Genomic DNA, 17,286 nt, shown 5'->3' with positions numbered 1-17,286 from the left:
GTGTGTGTGTGTGTGCATGTACCTGTGGGATCATAGCCATGGGTGTATGAGTTGTCAGTCTGAGGGCCGTGGCTTGATGGAGGAGCTCTGGATACAAAGTTTTGTCGTGGGCAAGGTGCTGAGGCTTGGCGAGAGAGAGTACCTCCTAGGGTCAAGGAGACAGGTTTGGGTTGAGGCTGGCTCGCATGAGTGAGAGAAAGAAGTTCATGTACATGCATGTGTGTTGTCAGTTTGAGCTGCATGCACAAGTACGAGAACAGGCTATAAGACTGCAACAAAAAAACACAGTTTTAAGTCAGGTGATCACATTCTGAACTTTATCGTGCATTCTTGTTCATTGAGTATATGGAACAACAGCTAAAAAGGGCAAATTCACTGTAAATCCCCTGTGGTGTTACATAAGAGGCTGCTGAATGGAAGTGTAAGATCACCAGCAACGCTGAGAGGGCTTACTTTCCCTTTGTGTGTTGTTGGTCCACGGTTTCTGACACCATTGACATTATCAAAGAGCTCAAGCATGCACATGCACATGCACATGCACACGCACGCGCACACACACACACACACACACACACACACACACACACACACACACACACACACACACACACACAGAGCTGAGTTTGCCTCATAAGCAAAGAGCCTGTCACCGACTTAAAGTCAAACTCTTTCTCTTGTCTCTTCTTCCTCAAGCCTGAGCAGACACACGCACATACACACATACACCCACAAACGCATGCACACACACACACACACACACACACACACACACACACACACATACACACACACACACAATATCCCAGCGTAGACTGTGAAGGCTTTAGCACTGAGCTGACACTTTGCAATCTGGCCATAGTAATCCTATTAATGTGTGTCTCTGTGTGTGAGTATCTACGCTTGTGCGTGTGTGTGTTGCCTGGCTTGTTGAGGACCTAGAAATGAAGTGTTCTTGTCTGTGTGTGTGTGTGCATCTGTCTGTTGCGGTTATTGGACCCCTCACTGCGCTCGTCCCGCTGTTTGAATGTCAATGGCTTTACAGCTGTAAAACAAGCATAGGGATCATATTCCTTTCATTCAGAGGGATTAAATCAGATGATTTACAAGCACCCTGAACCCTCCAGTAATCATGCATGCCAACAAGACAGATCCTGCTTGTGTACAAGTGTCGAGATATATTCTTTGCCCAGATATAACCACTGCCCTGGGTTAGCCCTTTCAGCATCACACTGTCAGCTCAAGACCCCAGCGTGTAAGGTCTAATCTAGCCCTGGGACAAAGTTACCATAGTCAGAGTATGATATGGTAAACATTTAATCTTGCTGGACCCCCACTCCCACCTACCGCCCGCTGTGCATGGCGTATATTTCACTCGGTAAGATCAGTGCACACAGAAAACTACACATGGTAGCTTCAATATATGCCCTCTTGTGCTGCAATAACACAAACTGCCATTTATCATACTGCTGCAAATTCCTAAACAAATTTAGCAAATAATCAAATTACCAAAACCAGTTGAGTTGTACTAAACCTGAGGTTTTTGGGGCCCCTGGGGGTTTGAGGCCCCATTTGCCTGGTTGACAATCCACCCTTGCCTGTGAGCCCATGAAGAATACGGTTAAAAGAAAAGGCGAAGGTAAGAGAATGTGAAGACGCCAGACACTGTTTATACTTTATGTACTGTTGTGAGTGAATATCCAGGGCTACGTTTCACCGTTGAGTGCGTTTGCAGATGTGCGCGAGCCGCTCGTCTGCCTACCTGCTCGTCTGCTGAGGACCTCCACCACTGAAGGGGGGAAGAAGCCCACTCTGTCCGTCCCCCGCTGGGTGTCATGGATGTGACCTTTCCAGCGGCCGTCTGAGTGCTGCTCCAGGACCTGACACCAACAAATCATGAGCACGCTTCAGCTGCAATGTTTGCGTCAGTGCAAACAGCATTAGCCTCGCAACAATTCACAATCACACCAGACTAGACTGGAGAACGTAAACAATCACAAACAAATGATTCAGTGATGTGAGGTATGAGAGGTTTAAAAGTGAATTAAAAAAAAAAAAAGATGGCGGGAAAACCTGAAACATTGTCGGGTTTGTGAACATTTTACCTGGTCAACTCTATATCACCTCTAAGTATGCATGTCATGTGTGTAACTCCTGCAGGCATGCTTTTAAGAGCATAATGAGAGAGCCAATGAGCTGGAAATACACAGCCTATTCATTGTGAGTGTTAACAAAATGCCCCGAGAGGACAAAAACAAACACCTCTGCTGTCTGACAGGATACCACACAACAACACACAAGCTCATACAGGAGTGTGGGATGTCACAATATATTGCAGATATCAAAATACACAGCGGCAAGCACATAAACACTGCACGCAAATGTGCACACACATGAATTAGTGCAAACAGTGTGTGTGTGGGGGGGGGGATGAGCAAACAAGTTGGTAATGAGAGAGAGACGGCAGCAAGTTTGTGCCTGTTTCTCTGCTGTGGTCTCCTGCTCCGGGTACACTAAATTACCCTGCAACATCCCACACAAATCCTAACAACATGACTTCACTCACAGAAGTCTTCACCATATAATCCTTACATTGCCTGTGATTCCCCTGAAAAATGAGCGGGCAGAGTGAAGCAGCTGAATCGAATGGACACCTGGATATGAACAGCATTACAGTGATTCCTGCATTGTAACAAACAGTGTTAAGAACAGACGGCCAGTTTTCACTGAGAAAAGGTGCAGCGGGAGAGTGGATGATGCTGAAGGAGATTTCTTTTGTTTCTGGAGTATTTTTCGAAGTATGTCATTCATCTATCTTGCAGAACAGATGAGCTTCTATTTTTAAAAAAGTAGAAATCTGCAAATGAGGAGGCAACAACCCAGAGATGCTACACACATACACACAAGAGCAGGCGTGTTTATAGCTTGGTGATCTGAGGGTGATGTGATGAGGTGGAGGTGGAATCTCTTAATGAAACAATTATTCTTTGTTGTTTGACATAGATTTACAAAAGGATTCATTTTAATGACTTCATCGTTCTTCCTAGTTACATCAGAGGCATCTCATTCAAGACAATGACAATGATGACTGAGATGTCACTGCTGATGGTGGTTTATGTGATGAATGAATTGTAGGAGCTTTAAATCTGCACGGGGTGTATTATTTTAAAAATTGACCAGATTCTCCATTTCATTCCTCTGTCTGACTTCCAGTGCGGCTTGTCGCTCTGTATAGCTTGACATTGCTTCTGTCAAAAATAGACGAGGCACGAATTCACTATAGAGCAGAGTTGCTTCTTCTGAAATGGAATTACAAGCACTGTCTGGAATGCAACGGCCACCATCGGATCCAGTGCTGGAATTTGCCATTTGGGCAAAAAAATTATACACCTGCGTTACAAGCAAAGTTAACAAAGTGTAAAAAGAAAAGTGAAGCTGTTACTAACCCACTGTTGACATAAAGCAGGAGTATGGCAGAACTATGCTGAGGCACATCAACTCAAACAACGACAGCAGTACAGCTGAGGTGAACATATGATTGACTGTAATAGACAGCCATTAAAGAGACAGAGACAAGTACCATAATAAGTTCTCCAGCCCGGAGGTTAAGAGCAGTGGGGTCATGGAGGTTCCAGTAGTCCTTCACCGCTCTGACCTGGAGAGAGCTGGATGCCTCTGCACAGACACAGAAAGATCCACACACATCATCAGGAAGCACAAATGGTTTCTTTTACTCCGCTCCAAATTTCATAAAAGCATCATGATTTTTAAGAGGCACCAACCTCTCAGCAGCTGTTTGATCTCTCGACTGGCTGTGGAAGTGGTGAACTGGTTGACGATGTCCAAAGCTGTCTGGTTGTACGTGTTGCGCATGTTCACATTGACGCCCGCCTAGAAACACACACGTCAACACACACACACACACACACACACACACACACACACACACACACACACACACACACACACACACACACACACACACTGTGGGATTACTGTGGGTCTGATTCACTTTCAAAACAAACCCTCCTTTAAATGCCTCCCCCCGTTATTAAAGAATAACACTGGATTTGTAATGTGAAGTTGTGCTACTTTCAAACCGTCTTTTTAGCCACACCTTTAATACAAAAACGTCAGCGTCAGCCTTCAAAATCAGCTGAACTAAAGCTATATTCACATCATCTATGCTTACATCAAGCAGCAGCCGCACAACTTCGGTCTTGCCATAGAGGGCAGCCTCGTGCAGAGACGTCCCCGCTTTGGTGGTTCTGTTGATATCAATCCCGGCTTTGAGCAGCAACCTAGGAAATCAAAGCAGAGACACTCATGTAGAAGCCGCAGGCAACACTCAGAAACAGATTCATCCATTCAACTGTTACAGACATCTGCAACATCTCATTAAGTCATATACCCCCCACTCATCCACCCACACACACACATATACACACACACAGACACTTGCACTTCTATCCTTGTGAGGACACTCATTGGTATAATGTATTCCCTAGCCCCTTATCTTAGCCTTAGCCATCACAACTGAAGGCCTAACCCTAACCCCAACCCTATAATTCTAACCTAACCCTTAAAAACAGCCCTTTGAAGTTATGAGGATCAGCCAAAATGTCCTCACTTTGCAAAAAAATCTTGCTCTGCTCCTCGCTATGTAGCAAGTACATGTACACACACACACACACATCTCTGGTTGTGTAGGAATGCTGATGGCATCACATCCAGAGAGCGGAGCAGAGGAGGAGGTCCTCGGCTTGCTGTGTGAAGGTTGAGTCAAGTTTGGAAGAAGTAAACAACACTGAAGCACTGCTGTAGGATATTAGCTGGATTCATGTGCATGGTATTTTCTGAATGTTTACCCACTCCGCGCACATTCTCGGCCAAATGTGTCCGCCGCACTCCTGCGTCTACTCTATTTGTTGCAGCGTGTTTGCTTTCAGCTAAATTCAAGGCAAACAAGTATGGATTAGACAACATTAAACAGACGGTCTGTGGTATTCTGAAGCTTTGATTGCAGGCTGTACAACTACACCAAGGAACATTATGTGACAAAGTCAATATGACAAGTAGAGAGTCATACAGAGATCACAGTGGATTTTCAAAATAAAAATCTTGTTAAGTTATACATTTATTCTCAGAATATTCCCTGATGATCCCTCATAAGGCTAATTGATTCCTTGGACTACATCAGAAACAGCTTCGCTTACAGTAAATGTGCAAAAATGAAACAGTCGCAAAGATGTAAACTCAGCCTTGGGTTTGGGCTGACTGTGGGTAACAAGCTTAATGGCGACTTGTGAAATGTGAACGCTGCTGACAAACACTTTTGACGGGCTCACATTAAATGGGACACCACAGCGGGGTTGGACAGACAGGAGAAATATTAAACCATGCAGTGTGATGAAAAAGGAAGCCTGAAGCGAACCTATTGTAACCGGCACCTTCATCCTTTACTCAGCAGCAACAGTTTTAATCTTGCTATGAAACCCTGAGAAGGCTGAATGTCTGAAAACTGTCATAAAGCTTAGACTTCTCTATTTCGGTCTTTTAGATAAGCAGCTGGTTTACTCTCATACACACACAACTGCAATGCATGTGTACATTAAGTGTAGAATATGCTGGGGCAAAGGTTCTCAACATGGTTTGAGGGTCAAATTTCATTATGAATGATCCCAATCAAAGAATTATTGGAATGATTTTTTTAAATCACATTTTTTACCCATTACTGTAATCTCCCTGGAGTATATTCATATCCAATACTAAATCAACAACAAAAATCTCCACATCCTCTCTGAGACAAAATCTTATCTCCTGGTTGTCTGTTTGCAAATGTTTGCAGCTCCAGTTTTAACCAGCACCTCGATTGCTTCTCCCGCTACACAAAAAGTAGGTACCATAAGACGTCTGCTGTAAAAGTATGGCACTCTTTGAAGAGACACAAATCCCTTCGTGGGAGATCACAGCCAAATTCTGCTGAGTAAACTCTGAATAAACTCCTGAGCTAATGCAGCGGATTTTTTTTTTTTCCTGCATGTGTTCAAAGCTCGTATTTTCTCCTCCGTGTGTGCTATGCGACTTTGCAATTCTGGAGAAGGGGAGAGGAGAATGGAGAGCGTACTGCAAAAAGAGAACTGATGATTTAGGATGGGAGTAATTAACAGGATGTCAGAGGTAGGGAGGAGTTACTTGGCTAAGTACATACATATTTACACAGAGAGGCTGGCATTAAAAAAACAAGCCTCTCTGGGCTATCTCCTGAAAAGTGTGATGTCACTGGTATTAAATATCACAACAGTATAGAATGTTTACTTTTTCAATGCGGAGACCTGAGGGGAAATGCTTAGCATGTACAGCTGTTAGTTAAGGTACTGACACATATTTGGCATTCCGTGTAGAATCAGCGTAGTGCAGTGGAGTAACAACAGCAGCGCTATTGCTACTAGCAGTGGTATTAAAAAGTTGTTGCAGTAGCAGAGCTAGTGTTGGTTGAACTATTGTTAGTAGCAGTAGTAACAGCAATAGCAGCAGTAGTTGTAATTGCAACAGAAACAACAGCCATAGCAGTAGTTTAGTAGAAGCAGTAACGGTAATAGCAGCAGAAGCAGCATCACACTAGTAATAATGACTGATGAGGAGGCAGCACTAGCATTAGAAATGGTAGTTGTAGTAGCAGTGTTAGCACAAGTAGCAATTGCAGTAATAGTCATAATAGTGATACTAATAGAGTTGACATTGCATTAGCAGTAGCAATGGCTGTTGCAGCAATAATAGTATAGTTGTACTAGCAGCAATTATAGCCACAGTAGTGGTAATGGTAGTGGTGGTAGTAGTAGTAGTAGTATTAGTAGTGCTAGTAGTAGTAGTGGTGGTAAAAATAGTTGCAGTCTTAATAATAGTGGTAAAAGCAACATAAGTAACAGTAGCAGTATTGTTAGTACCATCATCTGTAGTCATAGTATTGGTGGATTGTTTTTGTAGCAGTTGTAGCAGTAGTAACAGTAGTATTAATAGTGATTACAGTCGTAGCAATAGCAGTAGCTGTGGTCATAATGGTGCCCTTAGAAATGCCAGTTCCATTAGCAGGAGCAGAGGGTAAAGCAGCTGCAATAGTAATAGTACACTGATAGCTCTAGTAGTGGTAATTCTAGTAGTAGCAACATTGGCAGTAGAGGAATTTGTATTGGCTGGACTAGAGGTGGTAGGAGTTTAAGCAGCAGCTGTAATAGTAGTACTGGAGGGCATGTATGGACAGTAGTAGTAGCAGTAGCAGCAGTGGTAACAGTAGTATTTGTAGTGGTAGTAATGACAGTAGTGGCAGTAGTAGCATTAGCTACAGCGAGGATTGCAGCAGTAATTAGCAGCTGTATTGTAGCAGAAGCTGTGGTTAAAGCAGACAGAAGCTGCTGGAAAGATGAAAGGGCAGAAATAGACATGTGACAGAATTCTATTACAGCATGTTTTAACACTGCTCCGAACTGTGATCTTACGTGATGATGTCTTTGTGTCCATTCCTGGCTGCCAGGTGGAGGGGGGTGGTGGATGGAGAGTCAAGGCTGTCGTGCCCTCCCTCCCCTTCTAACAGCGCTGCCACCATGTTACTGCTCAACAGCAACTGAGCCACCTAAAAAGGAATCCAAACACACCAAAACGAAGATGAGGTGCGGTTTTGAGAGCGGAAAAGTGGCAGAATCAGGGCGAGAATCAGACCATTAGCAATACTTAAATATTCTCTATATACTAAGCCAAGCTAGCTGAGGTTGTGCGGTAAAAATATATGGATTTAAATAATATATATGTTGACTTATACATAGGGTCAAGTTAGCACATTGAGGCTTATCCACCACTCACTCTGTCTAAAGATACCATAGCCTCCAATCACACACACACAGTCACTCACAAAGTCTGCGTATGCCCAAAGCTGTCTTTTCTTTCACAGCTAAACTGCAAACTCAGACCAGACAAGAGAACATTTAGCAGGCATAGGGAGTGTGTGTGTCTGTCTGTCTGTGTGTGTGTGTGTGTGTCTAATTCTGAATTACAGGGCCAGCTATACATCTCAGAGCCAGGCTTATCTGGTGATGTGACAGAAAAAAAGTGAAACACACTGCAACGTGCAATCCCTTTAACATTACAGTGTGCGTGAGTCCAAAAAAGAGCCGCTGAAGCCTGTTTTCCTTTTGCTCAAACAAGCTTAATTTAGTTGGATCGCTTCATCTAAGCAATGGTTCATGGCTGACATAGGCCATCCCCATCCCAAAAGGGCAAAAAGGGGCCAAAATAGGGTCTTTTCGCATGCAGATAATTGGATTAGAAAGAGTACATGAATAAAGCTAAACACTACACAGAGGTTTAGTCTCTCAGTCTCTTGGGTGAAATGTCTTGACAGCTATTAGATGGATTGCCAAGAAATTTGTACCATATATCCGAGGTCCCCAGAGGACAAATCCTACCAATCTTGATGACCCCATGACTTTTCCTCCACCCCCACTAGCCAACCTTTTTTTTTTATCCAGTGAAATATTGTGAAGTTAGATTGGCGCAAAATTTGGAGGATTTGGTCCCTCACTCATGATACTCAACACTGAAAAACTTATTTTGGATGGAAGATCATTATTCACAGACACATTGGTTACACACATGCATACAAGAAAAGTACAGAGAAATATTCTCATACCTTCAGTCTCCCAAACTCACAGGCCAGATCTAAAGGAGTCTTCTTCGCCTTATTCATGAGGCAAGGATTAGACTGGTGCTGCAGCAACATCTCAGACTGCGAGAGAAAGAGAGAAAAGATAACACGAGTGATATCATCTCATGTATTATGCACACGCACTCACATGCCAGTCACCCCGGCACATTCTGTGTGTGTGTGTGTGTGTGTGTGTGTGTGTGTGTGTGTGTGTGTACTGATGTTTTGTCTTTGAACAGAAGAGAGGAACATATGATAGCTCAAGTGTGGCCTGTTTGGGGTTGTTGGCATTGTGTTTGATGGTGTTGGACTGAAGAGGGCAGGCCTCACTATGGGTTATATGACAGGTTGAGGTGTGTGTGTCTGTGATCGGTGTATGTATCCATTAAGACATTCCATGAGCCAAACGGAAGAAGCTGGAGCAAAGGAATGTGTGCAAAACCTGTGTCATGGCATTAATGGTATTACTGGTATTGTTGGTGAACAATGCAGGCTGAGACACAAAAGGGGTAGATTTCAGTGAAATGGGAGGACTGGTAATGCCTTCCAACTTTGCCTTTGGCAGCTGAGCTGTCCGTGTGTTCGAGTGTGAACTCACCACCTCATAGTGTCCATACTGAGCAGAGAGATGTAACGGTATCTGTCCATCATGGGAAGGGGAGTTGACTGAGGCGCCCGCCCTCAGCAACAATAAGACAGAGTCTGCTTTGCCCTGCCATGCTGCGTAGTGGAGGGGACGCATGCCTAGAGACAGAAACATGAATGAGGGATGGAGCCGATGAGACAGGAAGAAAAAGGCACTGAGATGCGCATTAAAGATTTTACACGTCAAAGTCAATTTACTAGTCATGGGGCGTCTGTGAAAGCGGTTGTATAACATGTTCTGTGGCTGTGAAGTCTGAGGATATTACCCTGATGATGCCATTGGGTTATCGCAACTTGGGCTTCGAATTTTTAACAGAAAGTCTCTAAGGGTTAACCAAGCAGGTTAATAAGAGAAAATTAGCAAATTTCACTATGGGATGTGCAAGGTCAACAAGCATCAGCATCAACAAATATTATTTTTATAGACTTCTATACCCTAAATTCCTTCTGAAGGCACAATTATTTAAAGCAGCGTTAATTAATGTTTTGGCCACTTGGGGCAGCAAAACAAGCTCTAAACACAAAGTTAGCACACTATCACCGCAAATGCGTATAACAACTATTTACATATCCGGCAAAAACAGAGCAACAGTTTGGATACATATTCACTCACGATTAAGTGGTTAGCACAAGTTACAGGTCTCTCCCTCATATAAAGTTTTTATTCTAGGACACAATGGCTTTTTTTCTCCAAAGGTTAATGTTTTATTTCATAAAGGAGCAATCATTTTTTCTGGCATTAGCAGCGGTGGTCTATATTTCAAGGTAGGCAGCCTGTCTCGACTTTACTCTAAAGGGCAACAAAACAGTGTTGCAACCTCTCGAGAAGACTGTGGTTACATTCCACTGAAAAATAGATAGCAACGCCTGCCGTATATGATGTCTTCCATATGAACACTTGTGCCTATTGTGCCCAGCAGAGTCCTGACACGCGCCGTTATAGGATGATGAGCAATAATTAGGAAGAACACGGCATTGTCCGTTTTCCCCACACTGATACCGATCAATGCTTCAGAGGAGTAGCGATTCTGCAGAGGTAAATTCAACCTTCGAAACAGACCTTCAGAAATCTGTGGCTGACCTCAGAAGAGTTATACATGACACTGTTATGAGCACTCCACGCCTCTGGTCTCAGCAGCTGCCACTCCAGCACAAATTCTACTGTATCTGTTCCGCTTGGAGTCTGAAATTATTTGCTGTAGCACTTCTGCCACTGTATAGCTGACAAACTTCAAAGTGAATCATATTTATTCATATGGGCCAAACTTTTTTTTTTTTCAGCTGAGAAAGTCAGAAAGCTGTTAGGAAGTTTTGGGCTCAATTTAACCCCAACCGACTTCATGGCGGGGTTTTTTCCCCATTTTTTCTCAAAGTTGTGGGTTTGTCTGTTGACAGTGGTACAGCTGGTAAAGTCGTTCTGCCATCATGATACCGTTGATGTCCTTGATGTCCACCGTGGCCTGGGCCTCCAGCAGCAGAGACAGCAGCTCTGTGGTGCCCGTCAGAGCAGCATGGTGCAGTGCTGAGAAGCTGTGGGTGAGAGACAGAAAGAGAGGGAGAAGAAAGGGGAGGGGGGGTCAAGGGAGAGCAAGAGGGGGACGAGACAAGGAGATGAGACGGGTTATAAATCATACTGATGACTTTACAGCAGGTGAGCCCTTCTCAAAACTCCAGACTGAGATGATGTGTGTGTGTGTGTGTGTGTGTGTGTGTGTGTGTGTGTGTGTGTGTGTGTGTGTGTGTGTGTGTGTGTGTGGGTGTGTGCTCTCATCAAACCTCCTTTGTGTGCGTGTGTGCACACAACCCCATTACAAACTGCGGCTCTAGATAAGAATTTATGTTTTATGAGTGTGCTTCCCCATCCACCCGTCAACACTTCAGAAAGATGAGTGTCTGTGTGCGTCTGTGTGTGTGTGTGTGTGCATGGGTGTATATTCAGAATGGGTCATTACAACTATAGGCAAAGATTAGAAGCGATGTGTGTTGTGTGTGCTCCCGCATCAAAAGTGAAGACTGAGATAAAAGTATATATGTGTGTGTGTGTGCGTAGGCATGGATGTGTGTGAGTTCATCAAAACTTCAGGGATGAAATGTGTGTGTTTTTGTCTCTGGGTGTCTGTCAGGTCTCGGCATATTCCACAGAGGGAGAAATTAAAGGCATAAATTCTTGCCGACTAGTTTTGCTTTTGCTCGAGGCGGCACAGACGCAGCGAGTGTTTGAGAGGAGGTGACCCTCTGAGGCAACGCACGAGCAGAGCGCGAGCTGGAACATGTGTGGATAAAACAGCAGCTACAGTGCAGAGGGCTTTCAGGTGAGTTTACACTGCCTGAGGCTGTCACAGAAGAAGCCCCGAGCTCATGGGCACCAGTGGCAATAAACAGCCTGGATGCATTTGCAAAGAGAACTTGATGTAACTTTCTCAACAGATGTCGATATACATGTTTAAAAGGGCACACTGTGGAGTTCCTATTGTTTTGTCTTGTTCTTTCTCATCAAAACAAGCAAAGGCCAAACAAATATGCCGACTGCATATCCTTCCTCATATTTATTTACTGTTAACCTGATACTTTGCTTGCCAGTTTTCCATCATGTGTTGAATAGAAACATCTTGGTGATTCTGCACTATTGATTATGAGGCCTACATCACTACATGAGATTATTCAGTTAGCCAGCCTTTTGGGTTTGAGTTAGTCTTTGCTGTATCATGAAGCTGGCTCACTTTCACCCAGGGTAGATTACCATGTTAGAAGACAACAAAGAAACAAAAAAAAAATCAATTCACAGGAACAAAACGTCACGTCAACAATATGCACAAAAGCAATGGGCCACTGGCAAAAGTGGCAAGTAAAATAATAATAAAACCACAGGTTTACTCATATACAGTACAGGGTTTTCCTGACCATTATCACGCTTTGGCTTTTTCCACAGCATTAGCCAAATAAAAAGAAAAAACATTATGCTGAGAGTTCTGTTCCACGTTTTGCTGTCGTTGTCATGTTAGCTTCGCTAACTTCTTCTCCTGTCTCCACCTAGTGGTGGCTGTAGTTAAGAAACCATTGGGAATTTTGAGTTAAAGTTTTGACCCTCTGAGGCTGCTGTAGCTTGTCAATGTGCAGTGTTTAGGCAGTAGAGTCGCAGATTGACCCAGAGATTTCAACAGGCACAATTGCAACGTGGTTTTGTTCTGTCCTCCACAAGGTTTCAAACTTCCACCAGTTTCAGAAGCAGATCGCTCTGTCTGTCTGATTTTGTTGACTGGCCCAAATTTTGCTGATTTGGTCATTTTTCCTTGATGTTTGTGCTTATTGGCAAGTAGGCTATGTAGTTAAATGGGGTTTTTTTTGTTTTTTTTGTCTGTTTTAATTGTGTTCATTGTTGATACATGATTGGGAGTCTATACAGGTGTGTTTTATTTTGAAAATTTATCAGATTTTCTATGGCATCCCTGTGTCAGACTTCCGGCCTGGCTACATCTGCTTTGTGCAGTTTGACAAGGCATCTGTCAAAAATAGACTGGGAGCAGAGCGGGGAGCCACATGTGGAACAATTCTGAAACGCAGCGCTGGTGGAATTGTAAGCATTGTCCAGAATGGCCGCAATAAGCTCTGGCAGCCACGTTGTGGCTCGAATGTGGCGCAGTTATGCCCGGGTGAATTTCAAGGTGAGTCAGCAATTTGAAATCAGCAGATGTTAGTTTGTTAACAGAGAGCAAAGGAAATATATACCTGTAAGTATGATCACACACTGCATTTTATGTTAAGAATACGTTAAGAATCAAGCTAACAGGCTAAGTGCTACTCCTGGGATCTACAGTCACTGAGCTCAGCTGTTCCAGCACGTAACAACCTGTGAAACTACAAATGGTTTTTACATTTCTGTTTGTGGATGGATTAAACAGAGAGCTAGCTAAAACATGTTAATTAGTGAGCTTTAGAGGTGTTTTTTTTTTCTTTCAGCTTGGCTGTCCAAGCTAGCTACCTCCCCATATCCCCAGTTTTCAAGCTAAGCTAAGTTAACCACATCTCATTTGTACCAGTTGTGTATTTAATAAGGCCTATACAACAATTCTGACTTATTTTTAGTCCTAGCCTAACTAGCAGTATTTGTTCACTTAATTATTTTTAACTACTTAACTACTACTTTTTCTTTTCTTTCTCATTCCATTCTAGTTGTAAGCTATATTTCATCTCTTTTACTTTGCTGAATATGACTTTATGCTCATAGCTGTGCTGGTAAATCCAGAGTTAACAACCCAGGTGATGAGCAGTCTTTGTGACAGAGTTATCCATGATGGGTATCCAGGATCACCGATGTCAGGCCTACTGAAGCCAGCCCGAGGAAAGCCTGACTAAGGGGCACGCACTCTCTGATACTCTGTGAGGCTAGACAAGAGAGAGATTATCAGGTTTAGACGTCAGTCTGTGCTGATATGAAATCTGAGGGATCGCCAGACTGTGAAGTGGCTTATCTTATCAGTGTCATTGTTTAGGCCTCCAAGCCCGGCAGCCACACACATTTATCCGAACATCTATTCTCCTACCACACCATACCTTGTCCACATCATGAGTCACTTACAGCCACTTTCTACAGACATACACACTGTCTCTGTCCCTCTCTCTCTGGAATGGTGTTGACTTAGTGACAGGTGACTGTTTGCTAATCCCCCCTTTCATTCCCTCTGCACTGGTCTCATATATCACAGGTAACCCCCTCCTCTGTACCACTCACAAACACGCACACACACACTCCATCTTGGATGGACATGTTTAATTTCAACACCCCTATTGTGTATCACCTCCCACGCACTGCACTGACCCTGCATGTAGACACACGTAGCAAGCCTGAGTCAACACTCGCGCACAGCTCCTTTTGTAGGGGGTTTGATGGATAAGGACACAGACACCTAAACACCTTGAATAAAGTGTGTGCCTTTAAAACAAAATACAACAGATCTCATTCTATGGAGGGTAAAATTTGAAGCAGTCTCGAGTGGGAAGAATTACCAAACGCTGTAATCAAGCAAAAGCTTGCTGTTATTAAAGTAAGTGCAGTAATGATCCAAAATGACTAACTAAAAAAACTACTTGAGGAGTGAAAACCTTCAGAGATGAAAAAAAAGTCTCTGTGATGTCACCCAGAGCCACTGTGAAGCTCAGCGACAGCGGCTCCAGCCGTTGCCATCTTGGCAGTACCTGACTCCACCAAACTCCTGGCTAATCCACAAATGGGCAAAGTGGTGGAGCTGAGGAGGATCAAATGAAGCCTGGTTGCTGACACCTCGTGGCTAGCTGTCACCGAATATTTATCACAGAATTAAGTAGTTGCTTCAAACTAAATAACTACTTCAATTTACTATCATTTTCTACCTCTTGAGGTGAGATAACAACTCGGAAGGACACTGTACATCAGAACATGTGAGTGATTTGGTTATGAGTCATGCCATGAAGCCTGAAAAGACATGGGAGTCAGCCACAGGTACGGCTTTTTTTTTTTTCAATCTGCATGTCAATCAAGACACAGTGACTCTTCCACCGCATTCTTCTGACTCAACTTCCTGCTTATCTCAGGCTGATACACACACACAGGCACGTACACACACTCCTCTTACCCATCTGGGTCCTGGTAGTTGATGTTGAGTCTCTTGGTGGAGCCCAGCAACTCTGGAAGAAGACAGAGAAGGAGGGAGGGGGAGGGAATGGAAAAAGACCATTAGTATTGGGTGACATATTGTTCTTTGCTCTCCAGAAATCCCTCCATGGGATGACTGTGTATGTTTTCACAGCATTTTTTCCCCCCTGCACGTCTCCCCATCATCACTCGTTCCTTCAAACAGCCTGACAGCTCCGACAGGATGGGGAGCTTTCCTCACCTCCTGCTGCCTCACCCTTCCCTCTCTCAGCGCGTCTGACACCTTCACGGCAACCAAATGATTCATAAACAAATGATTCTCCTCAGAAATGTCCTATTCCACCTCATTTACACTGTTATCTTATCACAGCTCTTTGGCATTGAAATGGCAACCATAAAACCCGAGCATGCCAGGATAAAATAAACACGCATTTCATTTTTCGCAGCGGCAAAAATAGCAGAAGTCGGACAAGACAGGACAAGTTTTTTTTTTTCTCACTCACCTTGAAACAGACAGACTGCTTCTTGTCCCATGTCCTTCTTATTCTTCTACTCTGTACTCCAAGAGGGAACATGCTACATACCTACTCATCTATTCTCTTTCACTAGTCCTGCTTCTGCATGTGTTGTCACCAAAATCCCTAAAAATGTGATGGAGACTCAAATTCAATACTTTTCACAGTGTCTCAAATTGAATATCAGCTTTCAAACTAATAAATAAGGATATATTTTCCTTAGGAACCTCAAGACATTGCTAAAAAGCTGTCAAAGCTTTGCAGTGGAAGCATAGCTGTATCAATTTTTTTATCCAAGGTATTAAGTCAAAACCTTTATTACGACAACACTAACTTCATCCCCTGTGTGCATAAACCTCTTTTCAACTATCACCTGACTCCAATCAACTTTGGCCATCATCCCAATGCCCTACTCGACCCTTAAAGCCTCACTGTGCACTATATCAAACTAGACTTCAAAAGTCACGCATCTGTCTCCGTCTCGTCCATCCATCTCCAGCCTCTAATGAGGGCTCTAAACTCTCCTCACACAGTTAAATATCCTTGAATGTCCTACAGCGGAGGTCTACTGTCAAGGCCCCACTGTCGACAAAGACCCACACAGGAGCCAGACTGCCAAGGCCTCTGAATACAGAACCATTCATCGCAGTCAATCTCCCTCACTGTCTTCTCCCACTTAGGTGTGGAAAGTCTTGTGTGCGTGTGTGTGTGTGTGTGTGTGTGTGTGTGTGTGTGTGTGTGTGTGTGTGTGTGTGTGTGTGTGCAGAGAAAGACAAGAAGAAAAAGGCTGAACTAGAAACAGCAAAACATTGAGGTTTCAGATACAACTTCTCATTTAAGTTCTCATTTTTGATTCTTCACCTTAATACTTTTTCATGCGCACAAATTAGAACCACCACACAAATGTCTTTGAGGATTCATTATTGAAGTTTATACATGTGTCATATCTTGCTCATTTCTATGGTGGCAGACTTTTGCCCCACCTTCAGGGTGTGCCTGTTCGGAACAGGTATAGCACTTTTGCCTTTAGACGTAGTGGGACGGTACGTCCTACAAACCAATTAGTGTCAGGCGTACCTGAGCCTTTAACAACGCAAAAATCTACCACTCATCATGAACAAAAGATGGTTGAATGATTGTGGTATGGTGGGAAATTTAGCTTTGCAGCTGCTGTAAATAGCACTACATAGCTGTGCATCTAATACATGTACAGCCAGAGCTAATTTTTGATCATTATTTCTATCAGCTATGAAAACACAGCACTCAACTGCTGAGGTCTTTTGAACATGCTCTCACAAAATCCAAGGCAGCAGCAAACACAGTCAGACCAAAGGCCTTTTTCAGTGAAGACATTTTGACATGTCGCAGTAAGAAAAGCATGTATAAACAATAAAATGAATGGTAGCTGTATTTCATTTATCTGCTTCAGTTTCAGGGTCCTGGGATTGTTTATGCTGGCTCACTGTCACACTGTCCTGGCTTGCCGGGACACTTAAACAGAGCAGAGCCATATTTAATGTTATTAGTAACACCTGTAGCGTTGTAATAAAGCCAGGGCTTTAGCCAAATTATCTAAACCACTTTAAGTACAACCACAACCCTGACGGCAAACACGTTAGACCGCAGTATAAAACATACATGAAACAGCACATTTGCTAACCTTTTTGACATATACTCAATTGAAAACAGCTGAAAGACAGTGCATTTCATATTTGGAATCAAGGTTGTAGAAATTAAATGGATTACACTTGAAGTGTCAATAATAATGTTGGGCAGTAGCGGCACTAGAAGTAGCAATGTAA

At 43.4% G+C, this 17,286-nt stretch overlaps 1 protein-coding gene across 3 annotated transcripts in view; it reads right to left on the bottom strand.

Moving 5' to 3' along the window:
- Positions 1-17,286, bottom strand: part of LOC139349865 (caskin-2-like) — a 47,210-nt gene that overhangs the window by 10,159 nt on the left and 19,765 nt on the right. For all 3 annotated transcript variants that reach the window (XM_070990900.1, XM_070990902.1, XM_070990901.1), the window contains exons 3-12: positions 14,950-15,001; positions 10,773-10,870; positions 9,294-9,439; positions 8,681-8,776; positions 7,494-7,627; positions 4,190-4,298; positions 3,780-3,888; positions 3,578-3,672; positions 1,760-1,877; positions 23-145 (exon numbers count right to left, since the gene is read on the bottom strand). In XM_070990900.1, coding sequence (XP_070847001.1) covers positions 23-145; positions 1,760-1,877; positions 3,578-3,672; positions 3,780-3,888; positions 4,190-4,298; positions 7,494-7,627; positions 8,681-8,776; positions 9,294-9,439; positions 10,773-10,870; positions 14,950-15,001 — 1,080 coding nt within the window. The remainder of the gene's footprint in view (positions 1-22; positions 146-1,759; positions 1,878-3,577; positions 3,673-3,779; positions 3,889-4,189; positions 4,299-7,493; positions 7,628-8,680; positions 8,777-9,293; positions 9,440-10,772; positions 10,871-14,949; positions 15,002-17,286) is intronic.

This window comes from Chaetodon trifascialis, chromosome 21, assembly GCF_039877785.1.
Source record: "Chaetodon trifascialis isolate fChaTrf1 chromosome 21, fChaTrf1.hap1, whole genome shotgun sequence".
Classification (NCBI taxonomy): Eukaryota; Metazoa; Chordata; class Actinopteri; order Chaetodontiformes; family Chaetodontidae; genus Chaetodon; species Chaetodon trifascialis.
Note: the sequence above shows the minus strand (reverse complement) of the source record. Positions and strands in the feature narration are given on the sequence as shown.